The 20067-nt window shown below is 38.7% G+C and overlaps 1 protein-coding gene across 1 annotated transcript in view; it reads left to right on the top strand.

Moving 5' to 3' along the window:
- The window catches only part of SIM1 (SIM bHLH transcription factor 1), a 65890-nt gene that overhangs the window by 33470 nt on the left and 12353 nt on the right, over positions 1-20067 (top strand). Inside the window, exon 10 of the mRNA XM_081141245.1 lies at positions 7353-7521. Coding sequence (XP_080997371.1) covers positions 7353-7521 — 169 coding nt within the window. The remainder of the gene's footprint in view (positions 1-7352; positions 7522-20067) is intronic.

Genomic DNA, 20067 nt, shown 5'->3' with positions numbered 1-20067 from the left:
GTATTTTTTTGTTATTAGAGTGACAAAAGTTAATGACTGCGTGGTATTTTATCACATGGGTATATCATAATTAAATAATGTTTATATTGATTATTTTTATTTATAAATACTTGATTATATACAATGAAATATAAGAAGTTATGCTGATAGGCACCCTTGTATATAGACTTTTGATGCTTATCTCTGATTATTTTCATAAGATATATTCCCGGAAGTGCAATTACTGGGTTTAAGGTATGAACATTCTTAAGACTCTTGAACACTTCCAGTATACGCCCTTACCAGTCATATATGAGAATGCCCATTCATTTCAGCTAATCATCATTGGGATTTGTAGTCATTAAAAAGAGCCTTGGCCAATTTGAAAGGCTAAAATGACATCTGATAGCTGCCTTAATTCATATAGGTTATTACTAGTGAGGCTAACCCTTTCATATAGTTTCTCAGCAAGCTGTGCATCGTTTACATTCTTATTTTTCTATTGAGGAGATCATTGTATTTATTATCAATTTGTAGAGGTTATTTCTCTGGGGGTTTACAGTGCTATTCTTCCTCTCTCCTTTAATACAGTTGTAATAGTTCCAAATAAATGTTTGAGGATTAAATAAATTTAGAATTTTAGTTTACCCAAGTATCACCTATGCTAGGCCCGAGTTATAATGTTATAAAAATTAAGTGCACTATATTAATATACATAACAAGAAACAATAACATATAATTTATTTCTTTGATATAGGACCACAGAATTTCAGAATGATCATTGTTAATTACATACTGAGAATTTAAAAAACTCCTCACGTAAATTTGCTTCCTAAGGTATCTCTTTCTCATTTATGTAGAAAGATTTGCCAGTTTTTTTAAATTTTCAGTCATTTGTATTTGAGATGAATGAGTTTACTGCAATGAGAATTACTTTGTTAATCACTTGCAAATAAGTATCTGTTGTCTGCTAAGATATTGTGCTAGTAGCAAGTAGAGATTGTTATAAGATGGAATTTAGGAGGCTGTCAAGATATACTATTCATCACCCTGTGAGATAGAACTAGAAGTGCCACATGAGTGGGAGAGGCATTGGATGGTGTAGGTGCTCAGAGAAAGGAGCAGGGAGAAGTCACTGTGGCCCGTGGAGGTAAGGAAACAAATTCCGATGCAGTGTGGTAGCAGGTCTGGATTTAGCTATATTTTAACTTGTGTCATGGGCTGATACAAAGGTATTACACAATCCCTGTTGTGAGGATGGTTGACTTGGCCACATTTTATAGACACATTACAGTGTTTGATTTACTTTTTGGTTGTTATTTGCCTATTATTAAACCCATGCCTTTCCTTCTTGAAACCACGACGTGATAGTAGACTTTGTGCCCAAGCAATCCCTTATCTTTGCGGCACCATCCACTCCATAGCATGTCGGATGAAACCTATGAAACGGAGGAGAAAGATGTTTCTAGGCAGAAGCAATGTTTACGTAACACCAAGACTTTTTGAGAACTACTGAACCCGCCAAATCAAATGGAGAAAACCACAAGGAACAGTACAAATCCTCTTATTAGTATGACACTATTACATTTCCAAGGGTGCCTTAGCCTAATGTCCCAGCAGACTGGCCTAGCCTGTGATCCCCTCACAGTGTGGAATCCTCCTTATCAGCTCTCTCTGCTGGCCTCCATGGGAGCCTGCAAATGAAGCAGAACGTGGGTCTCTCGGCTGCGGAGATTTACCCAGTGGCCAGGTGGGAGCTCTGCCAGAATATAAAGAAGGTCATGCACTTCGTGTAACAGTGACTTTAGGATCCAATTAAAAAGTTTAGTATAAGGCGCAGTCATTCCCACTTAATCCAATCATGGTTTAATGCAATCTTCTGCTTATTTCAGTCGGGGCCTTTGGAGCCAAATCAATTGTATGTCTTTGTTTCCACGTTTTCCTCGGTAATTTGATCACCTTCAGCTGTTTTTAAAAAGAAATAGCTCAATTGGGAAATCTGGCAACATCTTTTAAGAGTTGCCACGTAACATAAAGTCAACAAAGAAGCTCCAGAATGGCCAGCTCCAAAACTGACGTGACAAGAAGAAAAATTCAGTTGTCTAAAATGGAAGTAGAATGGGGTATGGCGAGTTGTAGAGGAAAATTCTTGCAAAGAATCTTTACTCAACGTGAACTGATTAAATATTGTTACCTTTTCTCTGTGCATTCATTCCATCTCACTTGAAGGTTGTAAAATATGTTCGTGCTACTGTTGGCATCAGGCGTGTCTCCCAGTTGAAAGGAGAGAAATATTCATGCATTTCTCTGAAGCGGATAGTACCTTTTAGTGGCGAAGACCCCTCCTATTTGCTTTGCAAGGGTGTCACATTGAGCTCCCCACATAGCGACGTGGAGTGTACCTTGTGGGTAGGTATGGCATATTGATTAAAGGGAGGCTGGAAGGCCAATGATGCAAAACTAGCTCCTTTTATTTTATTGGAATTTGAGTAATTCCAAATATGTACAAGACTATTACGAAGTTTAGAGTAGACTCAGATGGTTAATTCTGCAAATGGAATGATTTCTGACTGCCGTAATGGAATGAGAGGATTACTTCCGTCTGTGCAAATATGGGTGAGATTGACAAGCCGTGTGGCCTGCTGCAAATTGCCCGTTTCACACTGCTTTCCCAGCTGAGGCACCTGAGAGTGTCTGCAGCTCTGGAACGAGTCACTCAAGAGAGAAAAAGAAAACTAATGTAAACTGATATCATAGCTATTTTGAAAAATATGCCAAAACATGTACGCTACAGTTCCCTCCTTTTAAAAAGTTGATCTTGGGGGAGAGAGAGAGAAACACGGATGTGAGAGAGAAACATTGACCAGTCGCCTTCCCAAGGCACTCCTACCAGGGGTTGTGCCCGAAGTCTGAGCACGTACCCTGACCGGGAATTGAAATGGTGACCTTCTGGTGCACAGGATGACACTCAGCCAATCGAGCCACACTGGCCAGGGCTACAGTTTCTCTTTTGATGTGCCAATCATGCTTGGGAGAACTGCATGAGCTGCCCTCGAGATAGTCACCTACGGAGTCCCAAACAGGGTCAGTAGAGCACTTTCAAGAAAGCTGCAGAAATACAGCAGGCTGTGTCCTTCCTTTATTAAAGTCAGCTAAGTCAAGTTCCTCACCGTACTCGTTTTAGAGTCTAAGTTCTGTGTGCCCAAGTACTTTATTGTGTCCTGCTCCGTAGGGAAGCACTGCTATGCATACACCTAACTTTGAGGGTGTGTATGATACCAGAACACGCCTCACTGTGGGGAAGGGAGAGAGCTAGGGCCAGACTCCTCTTTGTGTCTGAGTTTGGGGAGGAAAATGGAACTCGTAATGTGATTCCCATCAGCAGCTAGCCCTTTAATCTATACAAATGAAATACTCAATTTAATAGAATTCTAAAAATAAAACAAATGCTTTGTTCTTGGTGAATCTGCCATTCAGAGCTCCTCTTGGCAGCACATCAACCGTACTTGAAATGTCTTTAAGTGGGTATTTTTTTTTTATTGTGCTTTTCATCCGAACACATCTTTTGAGCTGTTAGAGTTTTGAACAGGCCAAACTCTTCTTAGTATTGGGTCTGTGTTGCTCTAAGGTCGCCATTTGCTGACTTAGCAATAAAGAACTTACTTTAATAAGTTAAAAAAAAAAAAAAATCTTTATTGATTTCAGAGAGAGGAAGGGGGAAGGAGAGAGAAAGACAGAAACATCAATGATGAGAGGGTTGTCATTGATCTGCTGCCACCTGCATGGCCTGGACTGGGGATTGAGCCTGTAACCCGGGCATGTGCCCTGACTGGGAATCGAACCGCAATCTCCTGGGTCCTAGGTCGATGCTCAACCGCTGAGCCACACCCGGCCAGGCAATAACTGTTTTGACCATGGAGTTTAGAGGCTAAAAACTAAAAGAGCAAATTAAAATAAGTTTGGGGGAGAAAGAAATACAGCATAAGGAGGTGTTTGTAATGAAATGGGTTATAAATTGCTACCAAAGTAAAACTATTATTCTGAGGAAATTGGGAGTGAAAAAGTGCCATGGAACGTGAGAATTAAGAAATAATCTCTACTATTTATTGAGCATTTACTATGTCTGGGCACTGTGTTATGAGTTTTTCATACAATATTTCATCTAAACCTGCCCACATCCCTATGAGTTATAAGGAAGAAATTGAGGCCTAGATGGGTTGTTACATAAGAAGTGGCTCAAGCCCTGATCTACCTGACTTCATGGTCTTCTCTAAAGTTTGGTGGATTCTTTTTTGTATTTTTTTTATGTGCATCAAAACATTAAACATTTTTATTAATTTATCAAGAGTATTTGCATAAATCTTACATTTATTAGCATTTTCGTGGGAGTATTTAGAATTTCAAATCACTTGGTTTTAAAATGCTATTTAGGCCTATTTAATTTGGAGCATTTCCGTCATTGGAAGCTTTGCAAAAAATTTGGAAAACCTTTTTCAGTGGGTTGAGATGCCTACTTGTGGAGTCTGGAAGTGTGCAAGAGAAAAATGAATTCTTGTTTACTGTCTGATTGCAGCCATGAGGTCCTTGTGCTAAAACGTTGCATTAAGAATTAGTGTACAAAATTATTAAGCTATATTTTCAGGGGTGCATGCTTTTTGCTGTCAGTCTAGGGCCTGTGAGGCAGGGGCTGAGTGGATACTCTGCTGTCCAGTGGACAGGATTACAGTTGACACAGAAGATGCCCATGTGTTGCTGGAGACCTTCTCTCAGAGCCCAGCTTGCCTGGCTCACTGTCACACACATGTGCTCTCAGGGCAGGCAGGTGAGGGGACTTACAGCCATGAGGGTCTTTCCCGCAGAGAAAGGCTGCTGGGTTGCAAGTTATTAGTAGTCATTGGGGGAAACAATTCTTTCTTAGTTGCAACCATGTCTATTTCCTTTTCCATCTATGTGAAATATTGTGCAAATAGCGTTGGAACACAACGAACTATCTCTTGATTCCTGTCCTCTAAGAACTTAGAATCCCCTGGGAAAGGTAACACATAATCACTAGAAAAATAAGGTTAAAGGAGGAAAAAGATAATTTCTGGTCCCCTTCCTACCTACCTCAGGAACTGGCCCTGGTGCCTTCTTCCTGAGGGTAGCAAGTCAGTTCTTCTGTTCGTTGATGTCTCCGCAGGCCCTGGAACAGAGCCCGCACAGAGACGCTCAGTAAACACGTGCTGAGGGAATTCATGGGGTTCTCAGCCAGAAGGGCTTCATAGAAACAAATGGGATTTAAGGTAGTTCTTTATAAAAGAAGTTTTATAGATATGTTTTGGGGGAGAGAGAGAATCAGGAAAGTATGAGGTCCATTTGGGGAGAACTATGGTGGATGAGCTGATGAAGGAAAGTTTTGAGAGATATTATCAGGAAAATAGGTAGGAGCCACATTTCCACACTTTGGAGGGCATTGGATTTCTGACTGAGGGGTGCTCAGGCTGTGTGTGTGTTGTTTTTAGAAGGAGTTGATTAGAGCAGTAAAGCAGACCAGGGATGTGACCAGACATCCCCAGCCTGGAAGACAAATTGCATGTCCACCTTCTAAATTTTTGTTGCTCACGTAGGAGAAGGTGTTTTGTTTTGTTTTTTTACTTGCACTGAGTAGATGGATTATTTGATATGAAGTCATTATAATTTGCTGACATAAACACTAGACTGTAGTTTGTTGCAGGGATATCATCGAACCTGTTTTACTAGTTTCTATTCCTAGTCACCTGGGGGACTCCTGGCCTGAATTATACTTTTTCTTTTGCCTGATCTCTCTGTAGAAGAACAAATAGGGGGAAAGAATAACAGGTAAATGAATGTTTGCTGATCCATGGAAGCCTACCAGTCACTTTTACATATATAATGTTATTAATTTACTGTATTTCATATACCCATTCGAATTCAAAGAGTATTAAAATGTTTATAAAATTTTTAAAGCTCAGCTGGCCTGGCTCAGTGGTTGAGTGTTGACCCATGAACCAGGAGATTCCAGTTCAATTCCTGGTCAGGGCACATGTTTGGGTTGCGGGCTCCATCCCCAGGAGGCAGCCGATCAATGACGCTCTCTCATTATTAATGTTTCCATATCTCTCTGCCTCTCCCTTCCTTTCTCTGAAATCAATAAAAACATATTTAAAAAAATTTTTTTAAAAGGTGAACCCATTAGAGAAAAGGAAAATTAAGATAAGAAAAATAATGGAAACCGGTGGAGTTTCTTGCACAAAATGCCTGCCATGGGGACTTGTACACTTGCTAGATTTGGGGCTTGGAGAGAGCAAAACATGATGAGTTATATGGTTCACAGTGTTCATGAAATAAAAAATAAAATACCCAGGAGCAGCCCAGCTAGTTCTGGAACCTGAGAGAGAATTTTCCTATGAGTCCTCATAAAGAAGACTCTGAAACATTTAATTTTAGCTGCCAGTGAGAAGAGTTGATATCTTCTTGTGAAAACTCAGAGGAGTCAGAGGAGAAGCCCTGCTGCCAAGAATGGACTGAGGTGGGCAGGGCCAAGGCTGTCATCTTCAGCCCCTAGAACCTCAAGGAGTAGCTTTGCAAGGAACTCTCTGAGATATACTCTTATCCCCTTCAGATCATTCTGCAGTTATGCTTGTCTATTTGTTTACTGTTTCTTCTCCCAAAGAGATTGTAATCTGCACAAGGGCAGGGCTTTATGTTCCTTACTATCCTTTCATCACCACAGAGCACAGAATTCGTGTATATTAGGAGCTTAATAAATATTTATTGAAGGAAGGAATGCAAAGACCTAGTGATAAAATATACCCTAAGGTAACTGAATTAGTTAGGGATTTTTAACTTATAAAATTTAGTTTTATAAGTTAATTTAGTTTATAAGATTACATTAGTTTGCTAGCTATAAGAATATTTGAAATATTTATCAGAATTGATCTTGGAACAGTTGGTAGAAGACATTCTTCTTGTCAGTAATCAGATAACATCAGATGTCTGGTGAGTTCACCCCACACAGGAAACCTTTAGAGTAGGTTTTATAATCCATATCTCACCAATGAGGACACAAAAGCTCAGAGAAGTTGAATTAGGGTTTTTTTCCTGCTTATAAAAATAATGAAAAATTTTTAATCAGATATTTCTGTGATTATATAATATAATTTGGCTGTGGTATAGGTGGCAGCTACATTCACACACATCAGTTAAATGTTAGGCATTTCTAAAATAATTGAGGTGTCCGTGGAAACCACTTATATGGCCAACTACTTCTTGCCTCCTTTTTAAATGTGGGTGACTGTCATTCCTGCTGAGAGAATGTATGAATTCCATTGCTTATGGTGGCTGATTAAGGGCTATGTCTTCCCACCCTACAGGGACACAGAGTACAAAGGGCTGCAACTCTCCCTGGATCAGATCTCAGTCTCCAAACCAACCTTCTCCTACGCCAGCAGCTCCACGCCTACCATGCCCGACAACAGGAAGGGGGCCAAGTCCAGACTCTCCAGTTCAAAGTCAAAATCCAGGACTTCCCCATACCCTCAGGTATGTGTGTTGCCATTTTGCAGATTTCTTTCTGTGTGACCTGGTTTGGTCTTTTCGTGGAGGAAGTATGAAAAATGTTTGGAATGAATTACCTGGTTTTAATAAATTTAAAACCTCTATAAATCTGGAAAGCTTTCCAAAGCTATTTTCTTTCTCCTGTTCTTTCCTTCAAATAACCATGCTAGCAAAAATTTGAAATGAAATGATCTTGCGTTTTACTGCTTTGATATAAAGGTTGTGAGAGTCTCAGTTTGCAGTCAGAATTATAACTTTGTTATTTCAAGGAGATTGATCCAAAATTTCCCCCTCACAATGATTAACCAGAAAGATGTAGCCAGCATAGCAAAATATGGGAAACAAGAGCTTGACGTAGAAGAATTGAATCTTAGGACAGGAACTGAAGTCAAAGGAAATTAAGAAGTGGAGGCAAAGGATCAAGGATGCATTTCATCATGAGATTTGAGCACAGATGGACTATTTATGGGGAGGAATGAAGCAGAGAGGGTCTTCCAGATGGCAGGAGTGGTAGGAAAAGCAACTCTTCTCATCTTTGCAAGGTGGTGAGCTGATGAGACCCAGAGGAGGCATTGCGGAAACACTGCAAGGTACAAACACGAGTCCTGATTCTTGGAAGGAAAAAAATTATTTTTCTGATTAGTCACAAACTTATAGACTGTGCCAAGGTGTGGACACAACTCTCTCCTGGCCTGAAGGGAGTAGGACAGAACTGGGATTCCCCACTCCCAATATCCTGTGACCACCTCACTTCCATCCTGCTCCTTAAGGGTGCCACATCAAACTTCCTGCAGTTTAGGAGAGTAACTCAGGGATAATCTCTGGGCTAGTATAAAACCAAACTGGATTTGGAGTCATTTCATTAATGTGTCTTTATTGCTTATGTTTTTAATATATTTTTAGTGTAAAAATGGCAATCTAGTATGTACAGAAATGATTATCTCCTTATCAGAGCATATTATCCTATTGATTTCTACAAGTATATACTGTTGGAAGAAATGTCATTTATTGACCTAATGGTCACTAAGAAGCTACTACTTGCTAGGTTATTTTAGTGGCTTAGTATATGAAGATGAGAAGATCATGGCTTCAAGAGACTTAATGGTTTAAAATCTCCCACAAAATACCAGATTCTTTGCTCTGATGAAAGGGAGAGAAGTAGATGGGTGATTCCTAGACATTCTTCAGTGGACACCTTCTGTTATGAGGACTGAACACTTTACTTATAAAGTACATTTAAGTTAAAGTCACTATGGAGGAGGAATTTTTATTGAACAGCTGAGAAGCTTTTCTTATTAGTATCTTGTACTTTGGGAAAAGTTTTACTTTCTGTTTTACTACTTGAAAGGATGGGTTATGTCTTCTGGTAACTCAATCCTTAAATATATAGGAGTGTTGGACACATAGATGAAAGAATTTAAATTAGGAAGTACTAAGTTAAGAAGGAGTTTGTCCATTATACAGAAATTAAGCCAAAAAACCAAAATCTCCCCCCACTGAACTTCCAAAACGTCACTGTCTAAGCCTCTGTTTACTTTCATGCTTAACTCTTTATTTTTAAAAGATGTTTTTACTGATTTTAGAGAGAGAGGAAGGGAGAGGGAAAGAGAGAAAGAAGAACATTGATGTGAGAGAGAAACATTGATCTGCACACCCCTACTGGGGGTTGAGCCCTCAACCTGCATGTGTCCTGACTAGGAATCTAACTGGGGATGTCTTGGTACACTGGCCAATGCTCAACCAACTGAGCCACACCGGCCAGGGCTCATGCTTAGCTCTTAATGTCTAAAATTTTTATTAGTTTACTCTAAAAGTAGAGTAACTACTTATTTTAAAAAAATATTTTAACCACCATGAGGCTGCTTCATGTGCGTGTGTCTGTGTGTTGCAGGAGGATGAGTTCATTTGAAAGTTATACAGGTTTCATAGTTTTAAAATATGTAATGCAGAATAGTAGAAAGTAAAAAAAAAAAAAAAATCCTCTTTTATTCCCTCATTTCCCTCTCCAAAGTTGTTCTTTATTTTAGAAATGTTCTATGAAATATAAAAAGCATGCACATGCACACACATATGTCCACATAGGCTTTCTCTTGACGTTTGTTCATTTTTGTGGTTAATATGTATATAAATGTGGTCCTTAGAATTTGGGCTGTATGTCTCATTTGAAATTGCACAGTCATGAATTAAGTTTATTTAACATTTATGTGTCTAGCAAAGGTTGTTCTTTAATTGTGTTTACTTTAGATAATCATGGTGTTGGGCCAATCATTGACTAAGTTCCTACTACATGGGCTGCAGATAGACAAGGGAACAGACATCTGTAGTGAATGGTCATGGGGTGAGCAGAGGATCCTCTGGGGACACATTGAAAAAGCATGACATCCAGGACGAACTCATTACTGTTTCTGCTGAAAGAAAACAACTTAGTACCATCATCTTGAATTCCAAGTCCTCAAAAATTTTAAAGAAAAAAATTATGTAGCTTCTCAAAAGTCTTACTTGGTTCATATTATCCTTCTATTACTAAGGGATACTTAATTTTCATTTTCATGTATTACATCCTTGACTCAGTAGATGCTATCTGAGCACCTACATCAGAAAGATGCTATGCTGGCCATTGTGGTGAAGGAGGGCAGGTGTTGGGTAAAAGGTGCTAGAATACGAAGGAGGTGTATATGAAGTGTCCTTAAGTTTTGTAGTACAGTTGGAATAAATTAATTGTTTGAATACATAGTGTATAGGAGATGGTGTACACAAAGGGCTTTATGAGTGGTGTCAGCTGCAGGAACTCCAGCCTGGATGGCTGGGGAAGGTGTTGTAGATGATCTGGTTTGGAGGGTAGAATTCAGGCGTATGGGCATAAGGGAAAGGAGAGGATACTTCAGGATGACCGAGATGATGAAGAAATTCAGGAATGCATTGTTCGTGTGATTGGGCTTGGAGTTGACGTCGAGAAGGGCAGGTCCCTGTGGAGGCTGACTAGGAGTGATATGTCTTGAAGCACTGAACAGCGCTAACCGTCTGCTGCCAGGACCGGGGAATGTGCGGGGATGCAGAAATCATTTGGTCTGGCCCTGCCAAGGCGGCCGCAGGCGGGACTTGAAATTCAATAACTCCAGGGGCTTTTTTCATAGCTAATTTTTAAGTTGATGATTTTGTATGGCCCGTGAATGATGTTATAAATCTCCAAGTGGCCCTTGGCAGAAAAAGGTTCCCTACCCCTCTTAGGCCAAGGAGTTTAGAGTTTGTTTTGTGGAGAAGCAGTAAAGGTTTGAATAGAAGATGAGAGCATTCATGTGGCTGACGCAAAGCAAACTACTGAGGAGACCCACTTTGGTAGCCCTGGTGTGAGTGTGTGAAGGTCTGAGCTGAAGCTCTGCATTGAGGTAAAAGGTGTTGTACAGGAAAAATGGGTAAACTTCTGTCTTTGGCTGCTTGTACCTGTTCTCGTTAAAGATATATTTTGATCATTATAGATTTATTTTGAAATTATATTTTGAAACTTGCTTTTTCTTCAGATAAATACCCAGAAGTGGGATTGCTGGGTTGGATGGCAGCTCCATTTTTAATTTTTTGAGGAACCTCCATACTGTTTTTCACAGTGGCTGCACCAATCTATAATCCCACAAGAGTGCACGAGGATTCCCTCTTCCCCACATCCTCACTAACGCTTGTTATTTGTTGTCTTTTTTATCACAGCCGTTCTAAAAGGTGTGAGGTAATATCTCATTGTGGTTTTCACTTGCATTCCCCTGATGTTTAGTGATGTTGAATATCTTTTTACATGTCTGTCGGCCATCTGTATGCCTTCTTTGAAGAAAATATCTGTCCAGGTCCGCTGCCCATTTTTTTATTGGATTTTTTGTTATTTTGATGTTGAGTTATATGAATTCTTTATGTATATTTGAATATTAACCCCTTAGTGGATGTATCATTTGCAAATATCTTCCCCCATTCAGTAGGTTGCCGTTTTGAAAGATACATGCATCTGTATGTTTATTGCAGCATTATTTACAATAGCAAGATATGGAAGTAACCTAGGTGTCCATTGATAGACAAATGGATAAAGAAGATGTATCTATATGCGGCGGAATATTACCCAGTTATAAAAAGAAGAAAATCTTGTCATTTGTGACAATCTGGATGACCCTGGAGGGTATTATGCTAAGTGAAATAAGTCAGAGGGAGACAAGTACTGTATGAATTCATGCTGTGGAATCTAAAAAACACAAAACAAAAATAAAACAGAAATGGGCTCATGTATACAGAGAACAAACTGATGGTGCCAGAGAGGAGGGTGGAGGGAGGGTGGGTAAAGAAGGTGAAAGGGAATAAGAAGTACGAACCTCCAGTTATATAAAAAAAAGTCACAGGGATGTAATAAACAGCATAGGGAAAATCGGCAGTGTTACTGGAATAACTTTGTATGGCGACGGATGGTTACTAGACTAATATTGTCATGATCGCATTGTAAGGAATAGAAATGTTGAGTTACTATGGTGTATACCTAACACTAATATAAATTGTGTGTCAGCTATACTTTAATAATAAAAAAAGCTTACTTTTATAGCTAATGACACACTTGTACTGAATTTCCATTTATATATTATTAATAGACACATAATAAATGCATTTTTAGTTAGTGGATGATTAAGCTCTTAATTGTACTTAATTTTAAATACCTTTCCCTCTTTTCTCAAAAATAAAGAGAATATATATGTATATATATTTGGTTATTTCCACATTTACGTATTTGTAGCATGCAAATTTTCATCAGATTTTTAAAGAGGCAGTTTCCAGAACAAAACTGACCTCATAGCATAACAGGCTTATGCATTTTATTAGTTATAAAAATGGTGTTTTAGTAATCCTATATTATTTATTAGATTCTTTGCTCTAGTATATATTAGGCATATCTAGAAATTTCTAACAGATGTCTGAAGAATGGCAAACAGCAACACTGCTTTTTGGAATTATTTAGGCAGCCTTGTTTGAACATGCAAGACATGCACAGATTGTAATTCACTGCTACCACCCAGTTTGTCTGTAGAGGTAGATGAACTTTTAGGCCCCTTCTGGTATGAGGTGTCCTTGGGAATGATTTTAGACTTGATTATATTAGACTCACTTAATGAATGACTCAATCACCTGTGCACTTCTGTGTATTACTTGGGCAAGATAGGTCAAAACAGAATTGTTTTGAGTGGTTTTGGGAAAATTGTTGAAAGAAAAATATTTAATAGTTAATTTCCAAAGACTGTGAAGATAGCTGCTACGCTGCTGTATAATGGCCATCTTACCACTGTGACAATTGTAGTTCGTTGTTATTGGGTTTATATTCATGAAAATAGTAGCTTATTTTTTTCATGGTTCTGTTGAATTTTTTATTTTTATTTTCTGCTCTGTTCTTTTTATTTATTTATTTTTTAAATTTACCTTTATTGTTGAAAGTATTGCAGATGTCCCCCAATTATAAATATTGAGTATAGAATTTATTTCTCAGACTTTATCTCTAGCAATTGCTAGTAGTGAGTGCTAAGACATTTTGCACCTATTTTTATGGAACTAGTCATAGCTACTTTAATACAGTTGAAGTTATCTTGCCATAATTTAGCCATGTCAATCAGGACTAAATTGCCTCCCGATTCCAGTTTCCTTTAAACTTCTCACATTGGCATGTTTACAATTGTTATGTTTATTAAGACAGTGTGTGCCCTCCTGTTTCACTGCTTCATCCTGCCCTCCTTTTGTTTTTTGCCTTAGTCACTAATAACCAGTCCACTATAATTCTGTAACAACAGTGCATGCATGCGACACTATATGCTTCTGAAGCCTGAAAGTATTTAATCACTTGCTGGAGATATGCTGTAACACTTGCAGGTTTTACTCCACATCTGTTACTTTAAGTAATTCCACAGAATCCTCTTACTTTTCCTTGCCAGCAAACTGGCTTCCTTTTGGCACTTGTCGGGCCTCAAAAATACACCAGCAACTGCAGTACTGACTTTTTAAATTACAGAGAAAAGAATGACCGAGATTTCTCAAGCAGAGTTTTCCTTGTACACAGTACTTTTACCACTACTAGGATACATATTGTTTCATTTCATGCTTTGTATGTAACATGAAAATATGTAATCCTTAACCATTAACAACAAAAAGATTTTAATACATACTGCAAAAAAATGAGCTTATCTTTTCAGAAATTCTTACACTGTACAGTATAATTCTTACGCTGCACAGAATATACACAATTCTAAGAAATACAGGCTTGTTTATATTTTCTGACCATGTACGAAGTTGAGATGAGTCTCCCCTTTCTCTAGAAATATCAGAGTATTAGAGTTAGCCTTTATGGTCTTTCTAGATCTTCTTCATAAATTAAAACATTTTGCTCAATAAGGTGAGACCTCTGTGTTACAGATTTGTGCTTTGGTTTTTACTAATTCTTGCGTTAGTTAAATATTTAGTTAAGTATGGATGGGCATCCAGAGGCATCCAGAGGCTTTTGGCCGGTACCCATCCTTCCCTGATTACTAACAGGTTTTCTCCATGATCGTTTCATGGGATCAGTCTCTGGTCACATACTTCCCTACTAATCAGCTTTCTTAGGCTCCCAGATTTACCTGTCATAACCCTGCTTCTCAAGCCTCACTGAGCACGTGGGTTTCAGGAGGAACCCGGGTGCCTTATTTGAAATAGGCTGTGTGTGTGTTTTAATTACAAAATAACTGCATTGATGTGAGTGTCAGTGCAAGAAATGCTGTTCGGCACTGTCTTCCATCTCAGGAACGCGTCTTTGTTTATGGGCATGTCCCTGGTTCCAGGGCTCAGTTCCCATGATTAGTGGATGCTTTACAGGTCACTGTCTCATTGCTCATTTAATAAGTTATGTACATGAAAGATAGGTTTCTATATGAAAGGGAAAAGTCTCTTAAACTTTTGTTTGCTTGTTTGGTTTGGTTTTTGAGCTTCTGGACATAAAAGACCTATGAGGGTCTTGCTCCTCCATGATGCATCTTGTTCCTGTGGCTTCCCTTCTGCCCCACCCCCGTCTTTGTCTGGTTCCAGACTCTCCAGAACAGCCCATCATATTTAGACTCCTTTATCATTCTCCTTATTGTTCTTTCAGTCTCTGATCCTTCCCGCCAGAGTAAACTTTCTGAAATATCATTTTTGCCATGTACCAAACTCATCAATTCTCACTCCTGGCCCTATTTAAAAGCCCACAGAAGCTCCTTACTGGTTATAGAATGAGTTCCGATCTCTACAGTCTAACCAAGGCTATGTCTTTACCTCTGTGTACCCCTCAGCAACTCCTACATCTGCCCTGCACTGACTGGAGTCTGCTGTGTCTTCTCCCTGAGGACTCCTTTCCTGTTGAGCTTAAATCCTCCCCGTCCCCAAAGCACAGCTGCAGCGTCCGCTCTCATCCCCTCACATCACTGGCTATAGGCATCATGCCTGTTAGACACATCTCCCTATTCCATAACATAGGACGGTTTGGATCTGGGCTGATGTAGTGTCGAAAAAGAAATTGGGCAGCGGGTGAAACAGCTGTGCTAAACCAGATGGGAAGCCTTTGCTCCTGGCTAATGGGAGTGATGGCTGGAATCTGCGACCCTGCTGCCCCGCTGAACAAAGAAGGGAATGGCTGAGCTCACCATCAAAACGTATCCAGGAGATTTCATTTAACAAAATCTGTAAAATCAAATTGAGTTAAAACTAAACAGTGAAATTAAAGAGAGAAGTGCCTTATTTGATAGTTCTTGGTGGGTTTTGACCCACTAATAATGGGAACCTTCGAGAGCTAAGAATGTTGGATTTGGGTATCTTTAATTTAAAAAACCCCTTAGCACATTATAGTGCATGGAACTGCTGGGTTTCAAGGCCAAAGTTCTGATGTATATTATTTAATGGACAGTTATGATAGTTTTCATAGTTTTCCTCATTATTTTACTGAGCTCGGCTTAGAAGAAGAGAGGTAGGTCCACCCTCCCATTTACATACAACAACTTGAAATTTATTAACTCAGTAGAGGGCCTTCGAGCTTCAATTTCTTTTCACAAAATTACAAATCCGATAGATCTCTTTCCGTGTGCAGAAGGCCAGTAATATGCCTGCCAATCTGTTGGCTCCGTCCTAGGCCACTGCCAAGAGCAGCTTGGGCAGCCCGTCCTTTGTCCAGACCCAGAATAAACCAGTGGGCCACCAAACAAAGCCGCAGTAAGGCACGGAGCAGGTGGCACCACCTGCACCCATCTAATTCAAGCCTATCTAATCCGCCACATGTATGTGAAAAAGCAGGGAGTGAGAGGATGGATGCAAGGATGGAAGTGGATCCGGCTTGTGATGGAAGCCCATAATAGAAGAAGATTACCATCAAAACTGGCTACTGGTCCTGGAAACCCAGGATTTACCCAATGGACTAGAACTGTTTCTATATTATCTATGCAAGTTGGGATATTCTCGATCATTTATAGCTGTGTATGTCAGGACATTTAAAAGCTTATTTAAATATTTACTCTATGTTATTACCTGTTTAAAATCTTCAGTGCCATGAAAATTCCGGCAAGCCTTTAGGACTGTACCTTTGGATTTACAAAAAGATGTGAGTTGTGGATTTCATGGTCTGGGAACAGCCCTCTCCATATGGACCTCTATAGGAGGTTCCTTATAGAATTACAGTGGAGGAAACCGACCTCTGGTCCGCAGTGCTGAGTCCCCTCCAGCTGTACATCACCCTGACAGCTAATGAGATGTCGACTATGGTTACTTTTCTGTGAGAAAAATGAGTGAACCAAATCCCAGGAACATTTTTGTAACTGTGGGGGGTGGATTAAGAGAAGGCTTATGACATTTCAAACCACATTTGAAGCATGTTAAAAAACTTCCCATGTTTCTACTTCATGAAATATGTCAGCGATTTTACAGGTATAAAAGATATCTCACCAGAATGTTCTTTGAGCTAAAAATAACTAAAATGTGGGTTAAAGTTAAAAACAACGACGCAGTAAATAATAGATTGAACTGTAAGTGGAGCAAATGAAAAATGAGTGAAAAATCGTGTGAACACATTCTTAAAAATGGATTTTGAGGAGCTGACAATTTATACCATTTTCTAAAATGAAGGAAGACATGACCAAAATATTTAAAGTGTCTACTAATTGAATTTTGAGTCAGTACTTGCTTTCTAATTATTTATAGTATAAATGGAAATATTTATTGCTCAATTCATGAGGATTCTTTTCCAAAGCTAAATATTTGTGAAACTTGTGTAGAAATCATGTCATACTTAGCCGTCCTTAATGTGTAGCGTGCACAGAATGATTCTTGCTGTTGATTAATAAAATAGAAATAAATGGCAGCAAAAAATTTCTACCTACCACGTTTAGGACTGCAGGAATGTAGAAAATAATGTCTTATTTGATGTCCTCTTTGGACTTCCAGTTAGTTATGATTTCTAGACGTTACAGTTGACTCAGGTTAGAAATGGACTCAATTATTTGAGTGCTGTTCAGTTACATTATCACAAGCACGTGTTTCCAGTCAGCCTCTCAGATTAGCCAAATATCTTGCATAATTGTCATTTTAAAATGCATTTGATTCTGACATTAGTTTCTCTCTTACCCTGATGTTTATCCTTGAGAGAGCCCCCAGTAATTTCCAATGTGTGGAAGCCAAAGCCATTCTTTATAGTAAACACAACTCCTGTTTGAGGGAGCAGCCCAGCAGTGGGGGTTATTTTAATGGACATGCCGTATTACTTTAATCTAACCCTTTTACCATCTGTTCTTCCCATAACAGTGAATAGAAAAAAAAGAACATATTTTATGTTTCAGGGTTACATTAGTAAAAAGTAAGATAAAAGTGATTTAAAAGCATGCATATGTTCCTAGTACAATGCAGTCTGCATCTGTGATGTTTTTTCTCATGGTTCAGACACAAATCAAGAGGAAAGCTGCTCATGCTTGAGAGAGTGAAAGTTTTTCATGGAAAACAGGACTTTACCATAAGGGGGTCTCTCTCTTTATTTTACAGCTAAAAATGATAAAAACCTCAATGAGCTGCCAGAATAAAAATAGATAACTGTAACATCTATTGTTGGAACATCTGGCATTTTTCCTGAGTTGGGTTGTGGCTGCCACATCCAGATGAATGCCGAGCACCTGTCTGGAACATGCTGGTGAGGCAGGAATGAAGCTCAGGGCTTTTATCAAAAGAGCAATCTCTTTGGGTGTAATTGTGGTGAATATCTGTGGGTGTAACTGTGATAAAGAGTGCTTCAGTGGTGAGAGGACATCACCCAAGGGTGAGTGGAGATGGTTTACTGGAGTGTAGACACATACTTGGGGACTTGGGATCCATTACTGCTTAGGGGGTAGGACACTGCCACCCTTGTTATCTAAGTACCTAAGTCCAGACAAGCCTGGAGTACTAAAAAGAGCAAGGACTCTGGAATTGCATCTCTCCTCCTAAACTCTGAGCTTCATTTTCTGCATCTGTAAAGAGATTAATAATACTTTTAAGATGTTGTTAGCATTTAATAAGATAATGTCTCTGGGATCTCAGCATAGTGACTAACATATAGCAAGTATTTGATCATGGTAGTTTTGTTGTTGTTATGGGTATTCGGTAGTATATGCAAATCATATAGTAAATTGCCATTTAATCAGTCATAGTTCATGTTTTCTTCCTAAGCAGCTACAGTGTTAAAAGAGAGAGAGTAATGGCTCCCTCTGTGAGCTCCTAAACAACATTGTTTTTCTCTCTGCTTGGGTTCTTGCCTCCTTCTAACTTGTATTAAAGTTATGTTTTGTGGACATAACTTTATTTATAAAGGTATTTATAGTCTTTCTAATGTGAACGCCTGGAAGGAGGGGCTGTATTTTTCACATTACCTGGCACATTGCCTTGCGAACTGTAGGCGCTCAAATAGTAGAATGAATTGCAGAAGGAACTATTGTAAATAATTCCCACTGGATGCATATAAAGCCCCAAATGATGGCTCAGACCTTTCACCGGATGAGGTATTAGTTTCCTCTAGAAGGAATGATTCAGCCGGGGATATGGCTGTCAGCTGACATGCATTTCTGGCAGTTACCCAGCTCTTTGTCTGTCAGCTTTAGCCCACCTTTAGAGGGTGGCATTTGGTTTCATGTTTATAAGAACTAGGGCATCCTCTATCTGACTCACTTTTTAATTTGCCAAAGTGAATGTCTGCTCTGAAAATTAAATTTTAAATAAGAAGTAAGGGTAAATTAAAGTGCGGAGTACTCTGAATGACAACAAATTTTCTAAAAAAGAAAAACAGAGGTTTTAGCAAAATTAAACAAAAATTAACTTTCAGTATACTTTCTTTCCTTGATTGATGTACCTAATTAAAATAAGAAATGAAATTATTCCATTTCATAGCCTTAAATAAAGGGGGAACTGTTATTACCTCTTCAAAGGAAGAGGAGCCGACATACCACAGCTCCCAAAACATGATTTTGTTTACTTGAAGAGAGTATAGACACCAGCAATCACGGGCAAAACCATCTGCAGGTCCTGCATATATTCTAATTAATCATGATTCTCATGATATCTCTACCCTTTAAAACAGATCTTTGGGCTTTCAGTCAAAGTTTAGGTGATAAGAATTGTTGGACCAAAGTGCATTCAGCTTTGAAAATCAGAATATTTGGAAGAAAGTCATATTGTTTAGGTAATTGGCCAGTGGACTGATTTCTTTTTGCAGTTGGGATGTTGATATCTTATCCTTTGACATGTATGTTTTATCTCTTACATGCCTGTAAGATGGGACTGGAAACACAGTCTCTAGAAAACACAGTCTAGGGAAAAAATCATTTTTACAAGATGGTGATATGATAAGCATGCCTGTTTACACATGTGAAAGTCATTAATCAAGGACCCGTACACGGCACATACATATCTGTAACATGTTTGCATTTTTAAGAATGCTTTGATGCATATTATTAATTGATCTTCACTGCAGTCCTATAATGTAGGTAGTTGTTTCTATTCTGCAGATGGGAAAATCAAGGCCCCAGGAAAATGATCTTTTGTACAAGTCGTATTGGATGATAGTAGATCAGGGTCCAGGGTCCAATGCTGTTTTTATTAAAATCCCTAGTGGGTAACTTTAAATTGCATTTTTGTGCACAAAATATTAATAATCAGTAATAAAAACAAAGATATTTAAATAATTCAGTGATAGAACAATTTTCCATTCAGAAAAGATGTTTTTATAAATGGCTTTGTCTCTAATCATTCTATAAAAATAAGACATAAGTTTACTACATAGGATTTTTTTATGATAAAGCATTTATTTTGAAATTATTTCACATATAAAGAAAAGTTGCAAGAATAGTAAAGTATTCCTGTAGACTGAACCTAGGTCACCACTGCTTAACATTTTGCCATATTTGTTTAGTCATTTTTCTCTCTCTTCCCCTTCCATCTTCCCTCATTATTTTTTTCTGAACCATTTTGGAGTAGGTTCCATATATGGTGCCTCTTTACCTGAACCTC

This window comes from Miniopterus schreibersii (genome assembly GCF_964146895.1).
Source record: "Miniopterus schreibersii genome assembly, chromosome: 6".
Taxonomy (NCBI): domain Eukaryota; kingdom Metazoa; phylum Chordata; class Mammalia; order Chiroptera; family Miniopteridae; genus Miniopterus; species Miniopterus schreibersii.
This window is presented reverse-complemented; position numbering and strand designations above follow the sequence as displayed.